The sequence below is a fragment of the Seriola dumerili genome, unplaced genomic scaffold (assembly GCF_002260705.1).
Source record: "Seriola dumerili isolate Sdu_G_001 unplaced genomic scaffold, Sdu_1.0 BDQW01000468.1, whole genome shotgun sequence".
Classification (NCBI taxonomy): Eukaryota; Metazoa; Chordata; class Actinopteri; order Carangiformes; family Carangidae; genus Seriola; species Seriola dumerili.
Window position 1 is genome coordinate 103,722 of NW_019174723.1, and position 16,236 is coordinate 119,957.

Below are 16,236 nucleotides of genomic sequence, written 5' to 3' on the forward strand. Positions count from 1 at the left end.
CCTTTGTACAACAGCCGCTCTTTGTCCACCACATTCATAATATTATTCAAATTCACACATTTCAGTTGTCCCCTTTTCCTAAGGTTAATTACTTGAATTTAACCAAGACAATCATAAATATATAAAGTACCAAATCTTAAGCAACATGAGAGAGACTGATTTTTAATAATATGGCAAATAAACAGAGGTGCATTCATGTCTTCAATCACATAGGCACTGCAGTTTGTGTACAATACAGTACATATAACTCAATCATAAATTACAAGTCATACCAAAAATACGTGGCCACCAATGAGGCTAGGAGACCTGGGAAGTAGGATGGTAGCCACTGATTTTGGTGTCACATTAGAATTTCAAGCAGGCCACAACCCTGTCTGTGGATACTGAATTATGAACAGCCCAGTCTGTGATGCTCTTACTCCGCTCTGCATTTTTAAATGAATATAAAGACAAAAGGTAAATGCACAATTTCTGAGAAACACGGACTTAGATCCATGATGTGTCTAAAACAAGTTTATCCATCTTCTGTCCAACAGCTGAGAGATGAGTCTTTTTGGTCGGCGGAGGAGCTCCTATGTGTCGGCGTCGATCCTGTGAGCTGTACAGCGGGAAACAACAACAAAGCAGTCAGAAAAAGATGCTGCTGGCAGGCACATTAAGGTGGCAGGTAATATAGCTCAGTGGGTTTTTTTTTGGAGACATTCTCAAATTGGAGATAAAATATTCTAGGATATGTTATATACATCTATAAAGACTCAGGACTGAAGTAAAGTCCCCAGGGGCCAGTAAGACAGTTCAAGACAATACAGGATCTACAAAATCCTTAACCTGCACTGAAGAAGCTAAACAACAGAATAATAGGAACAAAAAGACAACACAACACGTCCCCCATATGAGGGAGTCACTGTGCTGTATAGTAGACCAAGGGACTTACATTGCTTTGGTATCCTGAGTGGTTCCGTGTCTCCTGACAGGACTTGATGCATGACTCCTCGGAACTGATACAGCACCTTCAGGCTCTTCTCCTCCCCCACACAGGGGTCGTAGAAGCCAGGGAGTCCAGACTGGAAAAACAACATCAGGTCACGCACCAGCAGCAGACTGAATCATCGCACAGCAAGTTGAGGACATCAGTTTGTAACACTTACACAAATTTATCGAGTATGTGTACCAGCAAAATACCATGTACTGTATCAATGGTTACAGGAACATTACAGCTAAAAGAAAAACTACTTTATAGTATAGGTTTTGGATAAATTCTGTGGGTTTGGAAACCTTGCCCCTGGATTAATGTACTTACCTTTGTGGCCTCAGTGAGGATGAGTTTTGAGTCTTTCACCAGACACTGCAGAGGCACGGTCACATCAATGACCTTTGCCCTCTCGTGTTTTCTACTGTTGTCCGTAACGAACTTGCCATACCAGGCGTTGAGGATGATGAGACCTGATTCAGGAAGCAGCATCGAGGATAGAGTTAATCAGCTGGAAATGCAATGTATTAACATGTTATTTTACTGTGATTCAAAATGCTAATTAGTCACCAAATGACAGACAAAACAGATATTATAAGTCCAACACCACTCCCCACTTTCAACTCAGAACAATTATATCTTGCGTGCCTGCAATTGTAGCCACACGGTTTATTACATAACCAGTGTAATTTTGAGACTTCTTTGTTAAAATCATTTTTGCAAGTACCTAGCAAAAAGACAGCACAATTAATTTTAATTGCAAGCTGCACAAACAGTACCATAACCATTTCATGGTGTGTAGTCCACTGAATAAAGAAGAGCAGCTGTGTGTCTGCCATTACACACACACAAACACACACACAGCGCTATTAACTGTTATTTTATATGTGCAAAGTCTAGGGGACCTCTGATGATACTAAAATCAAAGCAGCCTCTACAGTGACAGGTGTCATAAACCAATTATCACTTGCCAAACTCCCCTAGGTGAAAATTATGCTCTCAGCTGGGAGCTTTTTGTTAGTGTACTTATCAAAGGCAAACTAAAAACCTCCAGTAGAAATGGAAGCTGGAGGGTCATCAAAAAAAATAAGAAATCCACTAAACTCTGTTACTCCATAAGATATTTTAACTCTGATTAAAAAGCGACCCTAATGTCCAAAAAACCACCCCAGACACCTTGAGTGTCCACAAAGTCTCCTATACTAGTCTTGCCTTTGCTGGATATACAGTCCCTTTAAATTTCAGCGAACTACCCAGGAAAATGATTTAAATTGTGTATTCTGCTGTAGTTTCCTTTTTTTGATGTGTGAGCTGGGAATTCATAGGCAGCAGAAAATTAAACACCAGTGACGGGGGAGCTAGTTTTGTTTCATACAGCGAAAACAGACACTGTATCTCAGAAATTACACTTTGAAGTGCGTGACGTTCAATCAGGCTTGGCTTTCAACATATTTCACCTAGAATGTATGAAAAACAGTTCAGAATCTGAGAGAATCAAACAGTTTCACAACCTACTTAAAAAACATTATTCCCAGGATAAGCTCATCCCTTAACTATTATTGATCTTACCCATTCTAGACTCCTCAGCTTCAATAATCCTGCGCACAGACTCCTGCATGAGCAAGACCTTCAGAGATGAAAAAGGAAAGGCACACAGAGGAAGGGAAGGAGACAGACACAAACAATGAGATCTCACATCATATGGATTATACTAATGAATTTCAATAAGACTTTGCATTTTATCTAATCCCATCTCAGTCCCTTTGTCTGAATGTTGGGGGACTTGTAATATTTCTTGACAGTCACCCACAACACCTGCATCTCTTATCTAACACTGAACCGCAACATAGGATTGCCACCACAGCTACAAGTAAGCCTGGAAAATACTCACAGCAGCCTCTGCCTCCTGTTTCTTCTTGGCGATATTAGAGGCCGAGCTCTCCCGCTGCTTCTCCAGGTCTCTGTTGAGTTAGAACATAAACGGAGGAATAAAATTAGCTCATAAAATCCAGCCATAACAAAACATACTTCCCATAACATTTCTTGCATGAATCAACCAACTTAAAGTGAAGGTTTCTTACTGTTCCTTCTGGGCCCGCACATAGGGCCGAATAACGAGCTGCTGGATGGCGAGGTAGAAAACCAATGGTCCAACTGTGGCGTAAAATACAGCACTTGGCAGGAGTTGGTCAGTCAGGTGAATCGGGAAGAAATATGTCTGGCTGGCTCTGTTTAGTCTGCAGATTGAGAATTGGTTTCATTATTTAAATCTAACTGGCCACTGGCTGGTTGCTAAAATTGGTTACTCCGTGTAATCTTTGGGGGAATTTTTGTTGGAAAACGGCACAACAGGCGAGATCACATTCAAAAATAATAAAAGTTTAGTATCCTCACAGCTACATACTCGCTGTCTGGCTAAAACTGAAAATGCCACAAGGTGAAAATATCTGCCATACTCTATGGATGGAGAGGACAGTGAACTGTGTGCTGAACTGTCTGGGAAAAAGAAGAAATTTACATGCTTTTAAATATCATATCCCAGTACCACCCAGCATCTCAATGGATTCAGTCCTGTGTGGACATCCTCAAAGATGCACCCCTCAACACTGAAACAATTGGGGGAAGGTTAATTTGACTGGCTGATGATGCTGTGTCTTGCCTCCCATGGGTTGTCGTAGCAGCTGCGATGTGCAGAAAAAAAAAAAAAACCCTCTGAAACCTGCACCAAACGGAAAACTGGAGCAAAGAGCCACACTTACTTGATCTTGAGGGAGACACCTTGGGGCACTCCCACGCTGACCGTGGCCCCCAGGACACTGTGTCGACTGATCTTCCTCTCAGCACCATACTCTACCACAGTCCCAAAGAAACCTGATCTGTAACACGAAGACAGTCACTCGCTCTTTCCCTGCAGTCAAAGTTTACTTGGATTTGAGCTGTCACTTCTTTCATGAAAACACCTAACTATGCATTGACTGACAGGGGTCCTAATAGGATTATATTCTACAGAAAACACATATCGCAATTTGACAACGTACTTTACTGAGCCCTTAATCTTTGTCTGATCTTCATCCTGGAACTTGTACTGGTAGCTCATCATCATAAAAGTATGAGGAATGCCAAGCTGCAGAGACAAAAAAAAGTAAATGATCGGACAAAACCCGGACAAGCAACTGTTGATTTAATAGTGTCTTGGCTAACATTAAAGTTAAATATAACTGTTGGCTGCTAACCTGCATTGCGAAGGTGAAATGGCTGCTCTTGGTGTCCCTGACTATGCTGGTGTTCATAGAGGACTGGATCCCCCATCGCCACTGCAGATAGCCCATAGTGTTCTTGTCTAGGTGACGGGCCAGCACTGTGGTAACCCCAGGACGCACGCCTCGGGATGAAAACTGGAGCCCACACTGAGCGGTCACAAAGCTGAGGCAGAAAAGGAAAAAAAAAAAAAAAAAAAAGCTTAATTGTTCATGTTGTAATAAAAGGAAAAAAAAAAAAACCATACAACAACTTTCTCTTGCATTTCAACCTACAATCGAGGTGTCAAGTTTCGGAATATCTTCATTCCAAAGAGAGGTCCATGGGTGTCTCCAGCACCTACCTCTACCTGTGTGCGCACAGATAACAAATCATGTTTCACGTACTGTACCACAGAGGCAGGCAGGCATTTTTGTGACAAACACAGAAAGAGAAAGATGAAGAAAGTGTGCCAGTCTCAGCATGCATTACAAAATGAGTATGTGCGAGAATGCAGCGTACCTCCCCCCACCCCTTCGCTGAGGTGACTCTTCTCAAGGCCAAGTTAATGGTGCCACCTCCATTTCCATTGTGGGTTGACAAGGAGCCAGACAAAATGGCCGTGTCTTTTGTAGTAAGTGGAGCCTGCAGTAGAACACATAAAACATCTTTCCTTACAGCTATCACAGTCCTGACATCTTTTAATCCAAAACACACCAAAGTACACATCACTTGAGAGATGTAAGACTTCACTTTAAGAAACTCATCACCTCTATGGATTGTGATATATGCATTTTGTTGATTTCCACATGTGGGACTCCCCCTCCGACCATGTCCTCATAGTCCTCCTCATATCGGTCAAAGAGGTCCGTGGCATCAATGCCCACACTAATCGTTCCCTGCGAATAATATGTTCAGGAATGAATACTATGGTAATTCACAAAGTACATAATACGCACAAGCTACTTAATGACTTTTCATATTGCGCTCACATCAATATGAGGCTTGTTATCTTCCAGTGAACATACCTTTGGGTTGGTCCTTTGCTGAAGCCTTCTCTCCTCTCGTTCTGTCTGAAGACGCTCGTACTCTTCTCGAATCTCTGCAGGGGTTCTTTTCCTTTCCACCACCTGGAGTAAGAAGATATGATTAGGATGCAAAGCGAATGGTGGGTCGGGTGCTTCAGAGGTTGCAGATACAAAAAAAAAAAAAGAAAAAAAGTTACAGTAGCAGAACTTTCACCAGTATTTCACAATCCCATATGTTTGAGTGTGAATATTTATGAAGTGTCATATTTTGTACTGCTCGCATCAGTGATTTTAGATGAAGCAAAACAAAATCTATTTCTAAGGTTTGACGAAGTGATGTCATATAGGACAGGATAGTCTTGGGGTAAGAATGCAGGCATTTTTAAAAACATAGTGAACATAAAATGCAAACTTAATATCACATTTGAATGCTGCTAACTTGCCATCAACGTGGTCAAACATACATTTACAAACTGGAATTTTAGATTTCTGTCTAAAGCACACTAAACTACCAAAGATGTGTTTAATTTAAAAATGTACTGATTTATTAAAGTTGTTGAGCCCTTGCCTAACTAAACCTGGCATAAATGTATTCCAAAGAGAAGGATGTTAAGGAAGCCTTGATTCCACTGAAAAGCAGCCAACCATGGATGCAAATGCAAACACACTATCCTGACCACCCTGATACAGGCAGAACACTAAAAGCATGATTAATTAACCAGCATGAGGTTAATTAAACTTTTTGTACTGGAGAAGAGTTGTGCAAAAAGTTTTAATTTTGATGGAATGCACTGCAGCTCACACTGGTCTGAAACTTTCTGTGTATGTGTATTCTCAAAGTTAGGAACTGCAAATGCAAAACCAAATGTTTTAGATGTTTGTTTTTGTTAAATGGCACTTGGCCATGTTTGCACTTCACTTACAATACACATGTGACATTTATAATTAATTCCACATGCTGTTTTTAAAATTGTGGTTTTTGAAATTCAGAACTTCACTGAGTGTGACCCATGAGGCTTCAGCTCTTCTACCTGTAGTGCGTATCAGGGGTGTCAATGTATATTTTGGCCTTAATAAATAGTGAACAGTCAATCAACACGATGGCTATTGATTGTAACTGCATGTGGTAGCTTGATTATTAATTATTAGACACTACACTCGATATTGGACTTACCTCCCATCCTTCAACATCGAGTCCTCTTTTGCCATAAATATCATAGATAGCCCGTGACTGTGGATCACTGAGCACTAGAGAGAGATAGACAACCACCAACAATATTAACAAACAATATCGTTTACATGGATCATAACATCAGCTTCATGTGTCGCTGCAAAGGAAGTCAACTGCATGATGTGAACGAAGCTTTTCTTACCTTCATAAGCTTCATGTACGAGGTTAAACAGCTGTTCCGCTTGTCGCTTTAGCTCAGGGTCCCGGTGCTTGTCTGGGTGATACAGCATGCATAATCGCCTGTATGCTGCCTTCAGCTCCTCCTGTGTTGCCTGAAGCACAGTATTGAAAAATGTCCTTCAAAAACAACATACAAAACACACAGCATGAAGCTGCTACAGCTGAACTCACTTACTTCCATCTTAATTTACATTACAACATTTATTTGAACTTCATATAGTCTACCAGCTCTGCTATAATGCCATGCAGGGTTTACATGTAATGTGACAAAACAACATACAAACTTGCTGCTGCTGCTGCTGCTGCTGCTTACATTTAGGTTATAAGTAGATTGTTGTGAGATAGACTACAATGCAAAACCTACTGAGTATGGGCTCTCATGCATGTAATCAATTCTACTGTTAACTGAATAAGTTTCATTTTAAAATCACTGACATTAATATGACCATGACTGACTTTTTGTTTTACTCCATACAGCTGTGTGCAAAAATGTGGACTCCCCTGGGCAAATTACATATTTTCTTTATTTCTTAAAGTGAAAAGAAGTAAGTCTTAACCTTTCTTCAAATATTGATGCATTGTTACTTTTTTATTTCATGAACTTAACCTACCAAGTACTGATTTAGTACAGTACCCAGACATTTGAATATGTCACAATTCATGAAAAGTTCATGAAAAATTCACAATCTTAAATGTCAGTTTTTCTGCAGGGGTTGTACTTACTTCTTGACACTTCAAAAATCAACAACATGTGGAGTTTTCTGAAACCTTTGCATACAACTGTAACATTCAGTAGGATGGTTTAAACATTTTCTAGTAAATTACTGAATGAAAATGTCTCATTAGTTATAACATTAAAACTAAACTTTAATCACTCTGCAACACGGCATGGCCTTGTGTAATAACATATAATTTGCACTTCAACAAATAAAATTATCATGACCGAAAGGATCTGATCCCCAGACCTTAGAACATATGTTTATAGTGTAATCTGTGTTGCATGATGAAACCTTGAAGTACAGTTGTAGCATTAGCCACTGTGTTTAGCCCTGTCCCCAGTCCAAGAGATCATCCAGAAACTGAAAATAACTTTCTTAATATTGGCTCCTAGATTACACGGGCTTCGCTGTCTTGCTTCGCCAAGTGACAACTTCTGTGGGTAAAGTCGTAACTCAACAACCTGTAGCGTGTCTTGTAAAGTATCCAGCCTAAGAGTCACAGCATAGAAATCAATGTCGAGGGTCACAAGCTAGCCACCTAGCTAACGTTAAATCAGATTATACAAGTAGCTGTAAAACAAGAGCCAAAGAAAGTTTATATGATGACAGCTAAATGCACCCGCACAAACATCTATTCAGATCGCAGCGGCATACTGTACCTCTCTTCTGACATTTAGCAAGGAATAATAATCATCATTGCCGATCTCATCATCGTCCAAGGCAGACGCCATGTTTAGACCCGGTCATCTCTTCTTCGTGTCATTTTCATCGCTCAAGCGCTTCTCTGCGCCCTCCGACGCCCCCTTGTGTCGGGGATGAACGACAACACCCCCAACTGTATTCAGTTCGCTGTACGTGTGCTTTTCATTTTTAAGTTTTAAAATCCCAGCTATTCGTTAGTTATTGGTTGTTGAGGAATAGTGCAGAGATACTATGTAATATGTAACATGTTTCCAAAATAAAAAGTAGAGCGGCATCTTCAAAATGCAGCCATGCAATAGTTTTTTTAATTACTTAAATGCTTATTGAATGTTATTTATTTACTGATTTATTTATTGTAATATATGACAGCATAGGATATAATATATAATGTATCTATATTACTTAACTTTCATTTTTATGAAAGACAAACATATCTGGATATAATATACATTTTAGATACAAAAATGAATATTGCTTACATGCTTAATTCCAAAGGAATATTGTCTGCATCCTACCCACCTAGGAGCAGAGAGGTGAGAAAATCATTTCACTACATTAGGTCTTTCATTGGTTCATCATTACTTTGCAATAACACCAAGCCTTTGACTATACAAGGCGGACAGGCAACAAAGGAGCTGTCCTTTCAGCACCACCACCTCAAACTATACACTGCATTTCAGCACTGATGGCCACCAGCCTGTTAATACGGGGTGAAGGCTGTCCTTAAGTGCTGTAGTTCACACAAGTGCCAAAAGCAAAGTCTGTGAAGCACAGTGATCTGTAATTAGATTGCCTGTAGTCATTTAATGTAGCCATACTATTGTCAAGCTTATGTAACTGCACCATAATGATAGTTTGAGTTTGAACCTTGATAGCATAATGGTACAGAATTAAAGTGACTGTATTCATATAATTGGTCTTCAAGTCTGCGCACCACATTGACCCTGCACTACCTGACAGAACTGTTTAGATGGACTCCACCACCAGCCCTTGTTGTCACATAAGGGGAGCGAGCCACATCTCCTGGAAACCCCTGCAGCCTTCAGTATCATAGTGCCACTATCTGAAATCAGTTAGACATGTTTACAAGGGAACAAACTAGCCTACAGACTTTCAAATGTAAACTGACATTTGGACACTTGATTGACAGACTGTGCAGACTGTTACTACTGTTTGATATGCCTCAAATGTTTTGTTGTTTGTTTTTAATAAGTCATTTGTACCCAGAGGTCTCTGGAAACCAGTATTGATAACGAATTGATTAAATATAGTAAAATTAATTGTAAAATTAAAACAATACATGCAAAAATGAATGCTTATTAATCTTATGCTTGATGATTATGTTAAAATGAAATTTCTATTCTGTTATCATTTCTATGAAATACTGCAATTATAAGTTTAGCTGATTTATCGCTGAAGACATGTTTAAAAAAAAAAGTAATGAAAACCATAATGAAGGCCATAACAGTTAGTAATTTAGCATATTAACTCAGTGGTTGAAGATTAGTTTTGTGGATGGATTACTGATCAGGTCTAATCAGTAAAGACCTGAGGGGTCTGAGAGGTCAGGGGGCCCCTGAGCCAGAGCCTCTGCATGAAGTATATTTCCTGTTTGAGAGTCTAAGAGCTCAGTTAAAAGGCACAAAAGGAACACAAGGAGACAGAAAATAGCTACAAATGACATGGTCGGATAGGTTGTAGTTGTTTTGAGTCTCTTTCAGTTTGGGGGTCTTATATTGGAGGGGTAGGGGGCTATTTACCTTTTCACCTGTGTGTATCTAGGGCATTTTTCATAATCTGTCCATGTTCTGGTGTCCCTCATGGGAATGCCTGTGTTAAAGGACTTCAATGGGACAGCTCAAAGACAAACATTTAATATTCATAGTGTCATTAGTTTTAATTAAGGATAAAAGCCACAGCCTCACCTGGTGAGCATTAAGTTATTTATTTTTAATATAACAACACGTCACCATATTTTAACAAAAGCGTCATGCCAGACCTGCAGCGCCTCTGAGCTGTTTTAAATTCACAGTAAGAAAAAAAAAACAAAAAAAAAAACACTGCTGATGGTGCCAAGGTGAGGGGAGATGTGTTTTCATCCCGGAGCCTCTCTGTCAGTCACCGCCTCACAGCCAATGGTAAGTTCGCCTCGGTCGGACCGACTCGCCGCTTGCTCCTCCGGTCCCTCCTCGTGCTGTCCTCGCCGTGCACGCGCGTGGTACCCACGGTCGTGAGGAGGAGGAGGATGTTGCGCGTGAAGGGGAAATGGCTGCCGAAAACAAGCCGGAAGGTAAGAGAAATATAATGGGATTAATTTACTAGTATGACCGCTGTGTGATTTTTCTAGAACAGTTGTAACTCTGTGCGGAGATGACACACGCGGGAGGACAAGTGGAGAAATTTTCGGGTGGAAAACGGCTCCGCTATTTTCCTCCGAATAGACAGCTAAAACGTGGAGACATCACCTAGCCAGCTAATATTAGCTTGCATTCTAGCCAGCTACTATTCCCATCGTAGCCCACATTTAAAGCACGCCACGGGGACAAATAGTCAGCGTGGTAAAAGTACCGCGTTTACCGTGTATTTTGCTTAGTATCGTTGTCAAATCACGAGCAATTCAAGTTGTTAACAACAAGGCTAAGTTAATGACAACATGTCATTGGCATCGACTAACTTCTTCCCTTATTACCCAGCTTTAAAAAGCGGCTCGGTTGTGTTAGTTTATCTGTCAATACGGCTCTCTCCTGCGACCGCTATTTGCGGCTTGTTTTGAAGGCATTGTGATAACCATTTAGACATGTCTGTTTTAAAATGTATAACTGTAGTTTTTTTGTTTTTCCGTCTTGGAGAGGGTCGTTCAGTTCCCCCTTGAAGCGCGAGAATTTTCTTTGGCATTCAGCGAATAGTGTTTACGAGACAGAAGTGATGTATTTTTTAAATGGGGAGGGGGGGGGGGGGGGTATCAAAATATTTTCCAAATGCCAATTAGTACTACTTGGCCTATATTTGGTGTGAGACACGGGCATCAAAACGTTGTAATGCCCGCTCCGCTTGCAAAGCCCTATCGCACTTGAAATGAAATGCCATCACACAAGAGGAAACAGGGAGGATGGAGAGTAGGATTTCCAGCAGTCTGCCCATTACACTACTTTACTCAGAGGACAAAATGATGACTTTTTTCTTTCCCTCAGCTTATTTGTTACGGCTCACTAACTCGAAATGAAATGCATTAGACTTACTTATTTCTTTTTTTAGTGGGATATTTTACTGCAGAGCATATGCATAAGAGATCTGTTCTCATTCAGACAGGCCCATGGAATTTTTGGGTGAGTAATTAAACAACGTCTATATGAAAGTGAAGATAAGATAAAGCACATCAGTTCTGAAGAGACTCATTTTTCTACCCTGATGGCAGCTTCCTACTATTAAGAGTATTTGAACCAGGCTGGATTGAGTTACGTATTCACCATCTGGTTTTCATATTTGACCATGATGACATTTTCAGATGATAAAATCATTAAGCAACTTAAAAATTTATTTTATAGAATTTCATGCTAAATGCTTGAGCTTGTTAACCATATGTGCATGTTTAATAACATTTTGCTGTTTCTTTTTATGTGAATTATTTTAGTTATGTCATATTTTTTAAATGTTTAACTTTAACTTTGTGATTAGCTGAAATGAGTATGATGATTGGACATTAATACAGCATGTCCTTGCTTTTTAGCCCCCTGAAATTGTGGCATTTTTTAAAATATTTATCGATTTATATATACCCTTAGGGTGAAGCAAAAGAGTCATCCTAAACTTTGAAATTGACTTCATAATTTGAGAAAGAGAGAAAAAAAGATTTATACATAAATTGTCAGGGCCAGTTTCTTCTGAGCTGTTCATAATGTTTTGTTGCAGGCTTCAAAATTCAACAGACCTCTGTCAGAGTTTGGTGTCAGTAACCTCAAACACAAATTCTTTTTGATGTAGGATTACTTTAATGTTTCAAATGAGTGTAAACAAATTACCTCTGTCCATATGAGAGGAAACGATAAAACCCTGGGATTTCTGTTGTTTGGATGTCAGTGTGCCAACCACTAAACACAGTCCCACCAGGGGGTGGTATTGAGCTACAGAAGCACACTTAGTATATGAGGGATCAGTCTGTAGCTATGACAAAAAATGAAGACATCTGGTTTTATGATAGTAATGACTTCACTGTGGTGTAAAGTCCTAATGTATTCATCTACATAGCTGAACTTAACAAATAGGCTCCAGTTGTTAATCTCGATTCCTCTCCAACACAGGGAGCTCTCACTGAAAACCCTGACTTGAAAGTCCCATTGCTGAGCAGGTTAAGTTATTTTCAGTGTTCCCGTGAGGCCGGTCAGTGGAAAAAGGAAGGAGGAGGAGGAGGAGGGGGAGCAGAGAGAGAGAGGGAGAGAGAGGGAGGGAGAGTGAGCTTCATACCTTTCATGTAAATGCAATGTCGTCTCATGCAAACCTGACCCTTATAGCTTCTACATAGGACTCTCATGCTGGACTTCACTCCTGCATCCAGTTTTTCTTAGTTTGGCTGTTCATTAATGTAGAACATGCTTTTTCAATGTGTACGTCACTATTACAGTTTTTACATGACATGCTCCTGGATGTGGGGTGGCTACTCAGTGAGCTGAACGGTGTTTCTTAACCTTTTGTCCTTGTGGTATGCGGGCAGTGCTGATCTCTTAGCTGTTTGGCAGGTCCTATGATGGCCCATAACAACTGAGGGTTACATCTTGTGTTAAACCCAGGGGCCATGACCTAGTCGCACTCAATGGTGTAATGTTTACATCCTGGGGTATTTCTCTCCAGCCTAACTGATTGTCAGCACCCTTGGGGGTATTTTTTTTCTTCACACTCATAAAAAGCACTGTGGGTCCGTTACTTTAAGTACAAGGCCTGGAGGGCACTGAAAAGACAGGCTTGATATGTCTTAGACTGAGACTGCTCTGGATAAAACCACAGCCAATCGTCTTGATTCTACCAGAGCAGAGACTCATACAAATATTGCTGTGCAAGACCCAAATGTGAGGAATGAAACAAGCACTTTTGTAAACATGAGCTGCAGTGCTAACACTATTGTGTTGTTGGGACTCAAAAGAAAACAAAACACAGTTAAAATTAAATCCTGATGCATTTACCTTTTGAAGTCGAATCTTGATACTGTCAGTTTTTTTTGTAGACCTAGCAGAACTGTGTAGCATATTTACATTCATTTAAAATCGCAGAAACGCAAGGCCAGTAATAAAGGGACAGTTTACTGAGACATAAAACTCACACAGGTGTGTTGCATAAATCTAAGTGTAATGCAGTTCAAACATTGATGACAGCAGAAACAATCAACAAAGGTTGCTTTTTAAAAATGTAGTGAATTAAGCCCACAGTCTCAGCCGCGCGGGAAGTAATATTTCTCTTTTATTTTCAAGCGGGTGCAGTTTAAAAAGCTTCATGATGTTATCATTTCACTCAAAGTTCAGGGTGAGGCGGCAAAACATCAAGTAAGCACGCAGTCAGCCATTAACTTACAAAAGTGCTTGTGCAGCATTGGTATAAATGTTTCTCTGCTGTTTTGTAAAGAAGGATGAATTTAACCTCCTTGTGATGTCGGACGATTTGCTCTCCCAGTTTTGTTTTGAATCAGGCACCGCATTTTTTTCCCCAGCCTTTTAATTGAATCAGTGAGGTGTGGATGGATGGGACCCAGGTCCGGTCTGTGGTTCCTGAGACGTATCATTCCTAATGCCTGCCTGTAATAGACCTTTACTGACTGTTTTGCACGGCCTCCACTGATTGATTGTATTGATCCAGTTTACCAGTGATGCAATAGGGAGTATTATTGACCCGTATCAAACTGGGCCAGAGCTACAGTGACCCTTATTATTGGCCGTGTTTCTTGAAGGTCTAAGAAAATTCAAACAACACAATACTTCACTGTTTTAAATAGACAATAAACAAATTCATTGTGATTTATCATCATTATTATTATTATCATTGTTGTTATTATTAGCATCATATTTACCCAACAGTGTTTTAAATGTATTTCAATATACTGTCTAGCTTCTGTTGATACTGCTTGCATGGGGAGTTTGCTTAGTTATCACAGGCTGGGAGAATGCTTCTTTTCCTCGATTTTCTCTACTTTTCTCTTTGCCTCCTGAAGGACTGAAGAAAGTTCGTAATCCGGATCGAATGTACAGATCAGCAGTGTGTTATGCTGGCCATGGTCCACCTAAGAGTATCAGTGATGACACAGAGATGAACAGTAAGAGTCAGTTATTAATACTGCATTGCTGCTCCAAGAGGCCACTAGCTGGCCAATCTATTATTCATTCATCGATTCATTTATTTACTTCTTGATTTCATCCGTACCCATGACCCCCCCTCCCCCCCTCCCCCCTCTTTTATTCTCCTCCAACACAACACCTCCTCCGGCTGCTCTGTTGATTGAAGTGTCTGCTTTACGGGATCACGCTGTCAATAGCTGAAGTGTTGTCGTTAACTAAGAGTGATTGTTTCAGGTTAAGGCCAGGAGATCAGGACCTGAGCAGACCCTCAGAGAGAAAGCTTACACTTTGAGCCATCAATTATGGCCCTGTACTTGCCTTTCCCTGCTTCCCTTCAACCTGCATTTAATGGGTGATAAAAAGAAATCAAAATTTGACAATATGACTTTAAAATGTTGCAAAATCAAATTGTGTATGACCAAAATATTTATAGAGTGCTGAAAAAAGTTGTATCTTACGATCCTACGATTTTTTTCCCTTCAAATGGATTAATCTTTGCCTCCCTCTCATTACATTTGTGTTCTATGAGAACTGTAGACTAGGGGCAAAGAACAAAAACAACACAACATCATAGCTGAGGTTTTTATGACTTGTAAAAAGCAGTTTCTGTGGGAATTGCTTCAGTCATGACCAAAACAAATCAGTCAGAAATGTAGGCCAAAGTCTTGAGTTTATTTGTGAGAGAGTTTCCCTTCATTCCTCTTTAGAGAATGTGTCTGAATTTTAGCCTGTCTTTACCCATTGAAAAAACTGTCCTCTGTAAAGCAGATTGTTTCTCAGCAGAAAAGAGCCTGCTCATTGTTAATGAATACACCAGTCTCTTCACTGCTGGAAGACTCTGTTGATCTAGACTAGAGACTGGGTAATTAAGTGTGCTCATGTATTGTCATTTCTAAATAGAGAGTCTGAAATCACCCCCAACCCCTTGTTAGACTCCTCACTCGATAGCTGTCACTGGGAGAGCTCTGCTGCACCCAATCTTTTTTTTGGTATTTTTAACAGAGAATGCTTTGAGAGATTTAATGGCAGGGGATTGCTTGTGCAGATCTATGAAACAGGGATGCAGACTGTAACAGGGACATTGTTGATAGACTTTTGCGTTACCCCCTCATGTGTGACAGCTGTGACTGACAATACGTTTTGCCAGTCTTGCTATTTTCCCTCATGTTATTGCGTGGTATTACAGTATCCTGTACCCATGTCAGACACCCTGTTTAATGCATTCAGCCTGGAGGTTTTTCTGCCTCACCAGGACACGCTAGCAGAATAGAGCAGCTCAAACAGGCAGGTAAACCATTGATCTGAGTAATCGTCTGAGTAATTGTGGGAGTAGTTATGATACAGAAAGAAGGGCTTTGTTTGTGTGCATGTGTAAGCAAGAGGGAGAAAGTGTAAGAGAACAAGAGCCAGAGAGAGGCAGTGAGAGAGAGAGACCTCACCTCTGCTCTCCTTGAGATGGGATTTTTATGGATGGGTGAGCTTGGTGAGGGCTGAGAACACATAAAGAGTCATTTTCAGTTTGTTGCAGGCAGTTAACCGTGTGTGCATGTTTGTTGAACTTCCAGTAATAGGCCTAGGCTTTTTTTTCAGCTGTTTGACTTTTTGACAGTCTTCCCTTATTATGCTATATTACACTATACTATTAGAACCACACATAGCCATAATGTGTCCAGCGTATAGCCACTGACGGAATGTAAACAATGTAATTGTAAACAATGAAAGCTGCCACACTGCACATGTTGCATCTTGTTTGGTCGTAGCACAATTGAATAAGCAATGATGTCCAGTGAGATTTAGTGTAATTCAGATCTCTCACTTGCATTCAGGCTCTTTCTATATCTTTCCCACTGGG

The 16,236-nt window shown here is 40.3% G+C and overlaps 1 protein-coding gene across 1 annotated transcript; it reads right to left on the reverse strand.

Moving 5' to 3' along the window:
* Positions 1-146: 146 nt before the first annotated feature.
* Positions 147-8,104, reverse strand: LOC111235039 (dnaJ homolog subfamily C member 11). Its single transcript, XM_022763337.1, has 16 exons — positions 8,025-8,104; positions 6,609-6,738; positions 6,410-6,483; positions 5,236-5,337; positions 4,978-5,106; positions 4,730-4,852; positions 4,504-4,577; positions 4,204-4,393; positions 4,009-4,094; positions 3,730-3,846; positions 3,052-3,207; positions 2,862-2,931; positions 2,540-2,597; positions 1,301-1,443; positions 935-1,064; positions 147-598 (listed from the first exon to the last, which is right to left on the reverse strand). Exons 1-16 carry the CDS (start codon positions 8,094-8,096, stop codon positions 573-575), a joined length of 1,680 nt encoding a protein of 559 aa, XP_022619058.1. The 5' UTR covers positions 8,097-8,104; the 3' UTR covers positions 147-572.
* Between the last annotated feature and the right edge of the window lie 8,132 nt (positions 8,105-16,236).

Coding starts and splice junctions, on each gene's coding strand:
- LOC111235039 (XM_022763337.1), bottom strand. CDS start 8,096: ATGGCGTCTGCCTTGGACGATGATGAGATCGGCAATGATGATTATTAT. Junction 2,598..2,861: donor AACAGGAGGCAGAGGCTGCT/GTGAGTATTTTC, acceptor TCATCTCTGAAG/GTCTTGCTCATGCAGGAGTC. Junction 599..934: donor ACTCAGGATACCAAAGCAAT/GTAAGTCCCTTG, acceptor CCCGCTGTACAG/CTCACAGGATCGACGCCGAC.